Source organism: Rhinolophus sinicus, chromosome 16 (genome assembly GCF_057876585.1).
Source record: "Rhinolophus sinicus isolate RSI-liver-muscle chromosome 16, RSI-T2T, whole genome shotgun sequence".
Classification (NCBI taxonomy): Eukaryota; Metazoa; Chordata; class Mammalia; order Chiroptera; family Rhinolophidae; genus Rhinolophus; species Rhinolophus sinicus.
In genome coordinates, this window is record NC_142516.1 from 35,133,495 (window position 1) to 35,144,106 (window position 10,612).

General features: G+C 38.5%; 1 protein-coding gene across 5 annotated transcripts in view; it reads right to left on the bottom strand.

Moving 5' to 3' along the window:
- NAA35 (N-alpha-acetyltransferase 35, NatC auxiliary subunit) overlaps positions 1-10,498 on the bottom strand; it is a 51,437-nt gene extending 40,939 nt beyond the window's left edge. Inside the window, exons 1-3 of one of the 5 annotated variants that reach the window (XM_019750096.3) lie at positions 10,344-10,498; positions 9,385-9,513; positions 61-94 (exon numbers count right to left, since the gene is read on the bottom strand). In XM_019750096.3, the coding sequence (XP_019605655.1) occupies positions 61-94; positions 9,385-9,508 (158 nt within the window). In that variant the 5' untranslated portion in view covers positions 9,509-9,513; positions 10,344-10,498. Of the gene's footprint in view, positions 1-60; positions 95-1,635; positions 2,366-7,629; positions 7,876-9,384; positions 9,517-10,227 lie in introns of those variants that run through there. The other 4 variants (XM_019750094.3, XM_019750095.3, XM_088793177.1 and 1 more) reach the window with 4 other exon arrangements.
- Positions 10,499-10,612: the final 114 nt, after the last annotated feature.

Below are 10,612 nucleotides of genomic sequence, written 5' to 3' on the forward strand. Positions count from 1 at the left end.
TACACACTAAAAAAATACATGGAAATATCGCACACTATTTCAAAGGACACAAATACTTACAGTTTATCATGAAGCAGTTCTCCCAACTTTAATTCTAAAAGAAAGAGAAAAATCCTTTGAATATCATATTTACATTTAACTTTTAAGGCTAAGAAAAAAAATAAAACAAAGTATTAGCACTGAAAAATGTGCCTGCATTACTTCAAACTTCATTTTCTAAGAAATGGTTGTATTATTTCTACTCAATTACTAATATAATGCCTTCTACACAGTGACTATTTAGAAACTAACCGTAAATTGGACTTTTGAGAATTAACAAGTTACCCTTCATGGGCCACAATAATCCAATCAGAATTACCAACCTCATTTTAAAAAAATCACTAGTAAATTCCTCCCTAAATAAACTTTTTCAGAGAACTCATTGCTATTTCTCAAGTTGTTTTGATAACACTTCATGTCATAAATCTCTTTTTGTCCTAGGAACAGTGTCAAAACTATTTTTTTAAGTTATATTTTATTTATATAATATAGAAAACACTTGTGTAAACATCAATCAAAGCAGTGGTCATCCCCTATAAAGTTCTCAACCTTGGCTGCATATTAGTATCAACCGGGGAGCTTCTGAAAGTTTCAAAGTCCAAGAAGCACCCAAAACCAACTAAATCCTAGAAGGTGGGACTTATGCAGCGGTTTTAAAGCACTCCAGGTGATTTCAATGTGCAGGTAAGGTGGGAGCCACTACTGTAACATTTCAAGTAGCTTAAACATTGATGGTCAAATACTGTGGAAGGTGTAAACAAGCAGTTTTCAGAACTTTACTCATCCTCCTAGCTAATAATAAGTTAACATTTTTAACAGTTCCATGTACCAATACAGATACATCAATGAGAAGTCTATATCAAAATGCTACAATAAAGTATAATAGAACACACCACAGTTCTCAAAGACGGTCTGGGAACCCAAGAGTCTGTGACGTTAAAATCATTTTCATAATTCTAAACCATTGTCTTTTTCATTTTGACATTTGCACTGATAATGCAAAAAAATGAAGAGGGTGGAAAAAAAAACAATGTTGGGCAAAACTGCTATAGCTTCAGCACAAATCAAGACAGGTGCCCCAAGCTAAATAGTATTCAACTCCATGGACTTGCGTTTAAAAAAGACAATTTTTAAAAAAAATTCACGTAAGTCCTGAATGAAACAATAAAAATGATTAATCTCAGAGGCAGGACCAGGTTGCAGCAAGTGAGGCACCTAAGTACAAAATTTAAGGAGGCACTCACTTTCAGGTAGTGCCTTTTTTTTTTTTTAAATTGGGTAACAGTGTGTTTTTTTCCAGGACCTATCAGCTTCAAGTCGTTGTTTTCAATCTAGTTGTGGAGGGCGCAGCTCACTGGCCCATGTGGGAATCAAACCGGCAACCCTGTTGTTAACAGCTCACGCTCTGACCAACTGAGCCATCCTCCGGCTGTCCCCCAGGTAGTGCCTTTTTAAATTCTGCATTCTAAGTGCCTCACTTGCTTCAACCCATTGCAAAGCTCTGATTTATCTTATTAAATCTCAATCTTTGAGTACATGTCTTTTTAGCATTCTATTTGACAAAATCGGAAGTATACATTAACTTCCGCTGCATACCATAGTAAGGCTGTTTCCAGGAAAAGCGCTTGCACAATTATCATGGAACACCATTTTTACTTGAAAGAACAAGTGACAAACTATAGTTATTCAGAATTGAGAATATGGCATTTTCTCAAAAATAAACAAGTTTGTAGCTTTAAGGAAAAAAACTGACAATGTTTGTTGTCAATGACAAAATTCGAGCTTTCAAGCAAAAATTAAAATTTTGGAAAACATGTATCTGCCTCTGTGATCCTGCGAGTTTCCCAATAGTTATATTTTGCAAATGGCAATGCATGTTACAAAATTAGGCACAGATAAAAGATCCATCCAAAGTTCAAGACAGGCCAATGAATTTTAACTTAACAGAACATGAAAAGTCCACTGATACAGCTTCACATTATAACTAATATTTAAGAAAACTGCCACCTGTAAAGTTTTGGTACAGTATTAAAGAAGAATATTCACAATTATCTGAAAAGTTTCCTCCACTTTTCAACTACACACGTATTTGCTGAAGTCAGATTTACTTCATATACTCGTACTTCAACCAAAACAAACATGTGGCAACAGTTTGAATACAGAAGCAGATACAGAATTCAGGTGCCCTCTATTATGCCAACATTAAAGAGATTTTCAAACATATAAAAAAACTCCACTCATCTGAGTTATTTTTGTTTTGGAAAATACATTTATTTTCCATCAGAAAAACGTTACGTTAACATGCAATTGGTTTATTATTATTTTCAAATGAATTAAGTATCTTTAACTTTTGTTTTAAATTCTAATACAGTAAACATCTATATATATGTGTGTGTGTGTATATATATATATAAATAAATAAAATAAAAAAAAAAATATATATATATATATATATATCATACACGTGAACAATAGGTAAGAATGTAATTTTTAGTATAATGGGGTCCTGAGACCAAAAAAAATTGAGAATTGCTGTAATATAATCTATCATCTCCTTAGGGTAGATGTGGGTACCAAATAGCTTCACCAAACTTGAAAATAAAAATACTCCATAGACCTAGAAGCCACTCAGTCACTCCGGTCCTTGGTTTCCTCATCTGTGAAATGAGGGGCTGAACTAGATAATCCTTGTGGGGTCCCTAGAACACCAGTAATCAATCAGATCACTCACTAGTAAACGATAGCAGAAAACTTGAACATTTACTCACTAAGCAGAGTACCGGCACTCTCACTGCACAATCAATAACTGGACATAGAATCATGATCTTGTATAGCACTATAGACATAATAACTTGGGTCTTACCCAACTGGGCACCAGTTCTCAAAACATTTAGAGAAGGATAAATGTTTTGTATTTTCATTAGCATACAGGGCAATGACATCATTACACATGCAGTCTCGAAAACCCCACTAAACACTAATGAGTTCAAAAGGCAAATTAATGTATTATTATCTCCGGGAAAATAATTTTAACCTAGCGTACCTACCCCATAATCTTGGGGGTTCTAGGGATCACAGACCACCCCAAACCACCGAACTAAGTTAACACAACAATTTTTTTAAAAGGGACTTCTACTTTTAAGTCAGTCTTAAGTAGATGCAATAGAACTTAAACCACTCAGAGCAAAGGGAAAAAAATTAGATATAAGGAAAAGCTGATGATTCAAAAATTTCTGGACAATCTTGACAATAAACCACGTTTTTATTTTATCCTCACTCTCATGAGGCATGAATAGATATGTTGTGAAAGAAAATTTAACTTAATTTTGTCAATTACAGAACTTCATGACATTTTACGGAGAACATCATTTCTTTTGCCTTGGAAATGAACAATGAATCATAACTTGTGGCTGGAGTTTTATGCAGCAGTGCGAGCACTTGAAGCATATGATCATTCTCCTGAAGAAATGTCATCTAATAAGACAGAGGAAAACATGCAGTTATGTAACAATGCAAACACATTTGACCATCTTATAAATGAGAAGGTGATTTGTAAACTGGTGTTATAGATCTTTAAAAAGATTTCTTTTTTTTAAGATTTCGATTAAGATATAGCTAACATACAATATTGTATTAGTTTCAGGTGTACATCATAGTTATTTAACAGTACCCACCTAGCACTATACAGAATTATCACCATATTCTCGATTATATTACCTTTACATTCCCATGACTACTTTGTAACTACCAATTTGTATTTCTTAATCCCTTCACCTTTTTCACCCTGCCCCCAACCCTGTCCCATCTACCACCCCTATAGATTTAGTACCCATCTGACACCATACCTAGTTATTACTGAATAGATTTCTACACATAACATTACAAATGATGGTTAAGTTCCCAGCTAGTGTCCCTATGAATCTATTATATAGCTAAAATCCAGTACCATTGCAATACTGACATTTAAACAGATCAATTAGTTAACCCCTGAGTAAAGGTGGCCAACTCAACACACGTATTATCAATAAAGTGGAAGGATAAAGACATTTTCAGACATCAAGAGCCTCAAAACATTGTATCTCCCATGTAGTTTACTCAGGAAGATAACATAGCTAATCAAAACAAGGGGGGAAAGTGAAAACCTCAGGGTGATGACAAAGGAAGAACTCAGGATCACACTAGGTACAAAAGCCTCAAGAAGTCCAGATTGGAGCAAATTAAGAAGCTCAGGAAGAAATTTCTTTATGGAGATGTGAATAACAGGATGTCTGATGTGTCTGAATGTCTTAAGGAGATTTAGACTACTGGTGAAGAGTCTAAGTTAAAATCAATGATAAGTACATTGATTGTTTGGTAAAAATTTTTTGTATAACTGTGCAGGAAGGGAAATGTAGTAACAGTTTTACTCTTTGGCTCAGCTATGAATAATGTTTGCATATGCATCGTGTAGCTATAACTATATGGGGAGGGAAGGAGTCCATAGATAACGTCTAAATTGGGAGTAGAGGGAACCAAGAAGTAGTAACGAAAGCATGCTATCTAGAATCATGAATACCAAAATAACTAGCTAAAAAGGGAAAAGTGGTGAGTCTGAGGACATCTTTTCTACTGACCAAAATTCCTAGCATAAAGCAGAACACACAATACAAGACGTGGGGAAAATCTGGTAAGATGCATCCAACAATGCAGAAGAGCCCTCCAAGTGCACCCACAGTCCCATTCCCTCCCACTGCTTGCTTTATGTTAATGCTCGCTGGTAGATGTGTTAAGACATCCAATATCCATATGTTTCTTTCCTGAAGAATCCAGGGTCACAGAGGTTAAGAGATAGCTGAACATTCTTGAAAGTAACCTAAATGAAGTGAACTAGCAGCACTATTCAAATTTTAGCAGAATAATTCTTTTTTTCTTTTTGGTAAGGTCTATCCTGTGAATAAGATGGTTAGCAGCATCCTCACGGTGTGTACCCACTAGACCCCAGTTGCCACTCTCCCACCTCCACTGTGACAACCAAACATGTCTTAAAACATTGGCAAATGTCTCAAGGGGAAAGATCACACCCAGTGTAAAACCACTGATCTAAAGTGATCCACAATTAACAGTGTATCCACAATTACCAGCTGCCCACCCAACCCATGCCCCGACACTGAAAATATTCTTCATAATACAGAAGAAGGAAACCATAATTTTAACTTCTAAAACCAAAATCATTTAAAATAATACTTTACAGGTTCCCCAGGTCTTTCGCCAGGACAATTACTATCCATCTTTTTCCTCTTAGAATAAAGTGCTAACAAACAGCAAATTCCTACAATGATTCACAAACTGGGGTTTAAGGAAGAATGAACTAAGCCATTGAACAGAGGATGCGTCCATATCCTCCTAGACTAGAGCTTAAAAAGAATGATAGAATGATAGCCAAACTTGGATTACCTCTGGGTTCTAGGCACGTAGTGGTGTCTAGAAGAGGTTGTTGGCTCTCCACAGAACATGAGGAAGAAGGGAATCTGGTAGGCAGAAGGAGGAGCAGTGTTTTGTGGTCATTTATGTTTAAGTGAAATTTTTAAACTGTGGGTTTATAATTCAGAAAGAACCTAAATATAGACAACCAAATGGAATATGAAGAACAAAAACTATTTTACAAGTAGCAAAATGAGATGGTTTTAATTAGGCAGGGTTTCCTAGAGAAGCAAAGCTCAGAGGTATTTTTTAGACGAACGATACATTACATACCAGACAAAATAACAGTGGCACCATACATTAAAAATAATTTGGACACAGACAATAGTTTAGTGGTTACCAGAGGGTAAGGGGGGTGGGGGGTGGGAGCTGAGGGTAAGGGGGATCAAATATATAGTGATGGAAGGAGAACTGACTCTGGGTGGTGAACACACAATGGGATTTATAGATGATGTAATACAGAATTGTACACCTGAAATCTATGTAATTTTACTAACAATTGTCACCCCAATAAATTAAAAAAATAAATTAAAAAAACAATAATTTGGAAAGAAAAATCAAGAATGCGGAGGGAATAGGAAATGTGGAGGGAATCTATGTCATTTCCATAACAGAAAATAAATTATGAAAGTTAGAATTTAAAGCAGAGGACTTTGAAGAGCCACTAAAAGAGTAAGTAGAAATATGCATGAAAAACATTGCCACCCATATACAGATTATTTTACCATACCCTCCCCACAAATCACCAAAGTCTAGCCAAAATGTGATCACACTGTCATCAAAGAGGAGAAACAACTGTAATAGTTAAACAAAAGGAGGTAATGATGTCTGTTTTAAATTTAGTTTTCGGAAAGTTGTTAGAACAGAAATCTAAACTATAATCCAGGCAATAAGTCTGATTATTTCTAGAGGGGAAAACAAACTATTAATACCACAATCTCGAGCTGCCAACAGCCTTTAGTCCTAAATCTACACATAAAGGAAGATTAATTTTAAGAGTGTATCAACTTTTTGATTTCAAGAAGTATACCTCACATTTGTGCCACCTGAGACAGTGAAGGAGTTAATTATGGAAGAATTTAATAGGATGGTTTGATATTGGCAAAAATAACATGCCAGCTTCTCTTAATCCACACCGAAGCAGGGGATTAAACCATATCTCCTACTCTAGGTTCCTTCCAAAGAAGCAGAATTATTCACAGTTCCTCAAATATATAACTATCACTGAACTCTGGCTCTAATGGTTCATCTAAGTCTAAAATAATTCCCTCATATTCACTTAGAGAAACTCGACCACTCCTTTAAGGCCCAACTCAAGCCATACGTACTTCATAAAATCTTTCCCGTTTAGGTTCATAATGACAGACCTCTAATATAGATCACTTAAAATCAATGCAAGATGATAGGTATGATCCACTTAACAGTCTAAGCTCTCTGACTATACTGTAACTTATACTTTTTTCTCTCTTCCTTAGATAGACATATATGGGCAGTCACCCAACTCCCGATGTAATGTTCTTTCCACTATCTCACTTACGCATACTTTAATTGGACATGAATTTTTAAATAGTTGAAGGGTAGGCACATGATTTATCATTCTGCTTATATTCAACTGGCTCTTTCCACCTGTAGCTGCTCCAAGTCTTTACTCCTCTCCTTAAGAGCACTATTTTAAACACACTCCACCTCAGCATCACCAAAGACCTAACCTTGTTTACTAAGAAAATAGAAGCCAAGCCATCAAGGTGTGAATTCCTCCACCATTCCTCCCCATCCACTTAGAAATATATGAGGTGTGATCAGAAAATACGGTGAACATTTAAATAAAAATAAAAAAATTACAGTAAAAGACACATTGCCATTAATTCCCTCAAAATACTCCCTTTCACTTCGAACACACTTATCCCATCATTCTTTCCACTTTCTGAAGCCGTTCTGGAAATCCTCTTCCGTGAGTATATTTAATTGCGCTGTCATGGCTGCCTCAATGTCCTGAATCAATTCAAAACATTTACTTTTCATGGTCATTTTGACTTTGGGGAAGAGCCAGAAGTCGCGTGGTGCCAGATCCGGTGAATAAGGTGGATGAGGACACACCGTAATATTTTTATTTAACAGAAATTGCCTTACCAGAAGCATTCTGTGACAGGGAGCTTTCCATTGTGATCAACAAATACGGGGAATGCTGCTGAGTGCCATCCAAAGGGAAGGCAGGGATCTTCAATACGGGAAGCAGTGGTGTGTGATGAGTGTCAACTTGTTTGGTGCAGTCAGTCAGGTGTGAGCTATGGTTGAGAGGTGTTTCAAAGTGTGCCGTAAATTATCCTCCAACATGACAACACTCCATGTCACATATCACTTCTGGTACGGCAATTTCTGTCAAATAAAAACATTACGATGTGTCCTCATCCATCTTATTCATCGGATCTGGCACCGTGTGATTTCTGGCTCTTCCCCAAAGTCAAAATGATTCAGGACATCCAGGCAGCCATGACAGTGCAACTAATGACACTCACGAAAGACTTCCAGAATTGCTTCAGAAAGTGGCAAGAATGATGGAACAAGTGTTCGAAGCGAGGGGGATTATTTTGAGGGATTAATGTCAATGTGTCTTTTACTGTAATAATTTTTTTATTTAAACATTCACGACATTGTTTGATTTCATCTCATATCTGTGTCTTCACCATTCTAACCTGTTCTACTGGTTGGGAGTATGTCCCTATTATTTCCCCCGGAATTAATTTCTCTACCATGTTCTTGATCCCCTCCTCTCTTGAAGTTCAAGCTCTCACTCTATCATTTATTCCTTCCTCTTATCTTCAACCTCCCCCTTTCACCTCAAACCAAGAAACACGCTCATTTCCCTAATCATTTATTGCACTCACTATGGGCCAGGAAGTGTTGTGCACCAGGGTTGCTGACAAGATCTCTGTACTCACAGAGCTTATATTCCAGTGGATGAGTGACAATAAACAATAATTGAAAATGATGATTTGTGACAGTAGATAAGTGTTATGGAGAAAATAAAACAGGGTGATTCAACTGAGCTGGAGTTGGATAGAGGAGAATGAATCTGCTTAGATTTGTTGTTTTGACAAGTCCTCACAGCAGAGGTAATACTTAAGTGGTCAGGAAGGAGACAGCTTTTTGAAGACCTAGGGGCAAAGCAATTTAAGAGAGAGTAAACAAAATATGCAAAGGGGGGGCACTTTAGAGTATCTGTTAAGGTTCCAGTTTCATTCTTTTTAAAGTGGCTGTCCAGTTTTCCCAACACCATTTGTTGAATAGATTATTCTTTCTCCCTTGTATATTCTTGGATCCTTATCTATCAATACCGTAGAGTGTTGACAGATAAGAAAGACTTGTGACTACTAACATAATGAGCCTAAATAGAACATGGTACAAATATGAAGTCTGAGTGGTAGGTAGACACCAGATCATAAAGGCCATGGGGAAGAAGTTTGGATTTTATTCTGTTCTACATGCAACAGGAAGTCACTGGAGCATCTTAAGCAGGGAATAACATAATCTGATGATTTTCAAACTTTAAATATACAATAATACTACCGTCTTTAGGTCAACAGAATTTCTGTTTCACAGTTCAAAATTAGTGCTATGTACTCTCAAAACTTTACTTAAAGTTAGAAAATTTTTAATAGACGAAATTGCCTTAAGATATGTATTTAATGCTATACCTCATATATACTGGATTTAAACGAAAGTTAAAACTAGAGGGTATAGAGAATAAGTGTGGTTAACAAACTTAATAAATAAACCACACTTACCTATTGATTTTATTTATTGAGACAGTTCAGAAATCACAATCAAGATTTTATTTTACCCTTTCCGAGATTTTGAACTTTTAATCCAAAAATAAAAACTCACCTCGACAAGCTTCTTCAAAATCTTGGGTTATGTCCACCCAGTTTGTATTACTTTTTTCCATCTTTTCTGGTATACTGAGCTCCCATCCTGAATCATCATCTTCTACAGAAGCTTTCATAACCATTATGCCTATAAAATTAATATTGGTGTAAACGAAAGGATGCAGCTTTCAGGGCAAGAGTATGTGCAAATCACGTGTGTTTTAATTATTGGATGAAAACCTTACTAAACTTAAGCAGCGCTCTTTTGAGTTGGAGGCTGGTACTGGAAAAACATACCTTAATGCAATTAAATCTCAAGTTAATTAACCCTACTGCTGCTCACTTACTAATAGCCCACCACCTACCAGAGCTCATAAAGAGTGTGTCTTCCCATTATTTAAGAAAAATAATAAATCATTCCACCACTGGCCCAAACAAACTCCAGAGCTTTCAACTTTCAACACAGGCCACAAATGGCCAACGCACTCTTCCGGATCGCCTCTCGCAGTCCAGGACCCCATCCGGCAACTACTCAAGTGAAGGTGGTCTCTCACCTGCCAGGAGCTCGCCGGGCCAACCTCTCCCTGGCCGCGCAAGACCCCGGCACAGCCTCGCCAAGGAGCACGGCATGAGGGAGCGCACCGCGGTGTCCCACCCCTCCAGGCCCAGAACTGGAGCGCACCTGATGCGAGTACCTGTCCCACCCGGCCCTGGCACCGGCCCCACAAGGCGTCAAAGCAAGGACAAGGCTGTTGTCATGCGGGAGCGCGGGCACGCCCGGTGCCGGGTCGTAACCCCGGTAACACCAGTCAAGGCCAGGGCCTCCGCGGGCACCGGGCACCGGGAAGCCCGAAGCTCCTACCTGAAGCGCGGCAGGAGGGCCGGGGACGCAGGGTGACCTAGCGTCCCCAGAGTCCGCCACATGCGCGGGGGCCGACAGAGAGAGAATCTCAACAGCTTCGCACGGGCGATCCCTACCTACTTCTTCCGTGGCCACCCGAGCCGCCACGGACCGTCCAGATCGCCGAAATAACGACACCTCCTCCGCCGTCGCCCCCTCCCCTCTCAGCTCAGCCCGACCGGCGGCGTGCGCGCATGCGTACGCCTGATACACGCGCGACCCCGCCCCTTCTCCCTCACTCCTAGGGACTTCGCGCTCCCTGGCCACACCCCCTTCTCTCGCCAGGGCCACAGGCGGCCGTCTTGTCTTCTCGCGGGAGTAGAGCCAACCGCGAGACCGGAAGCAA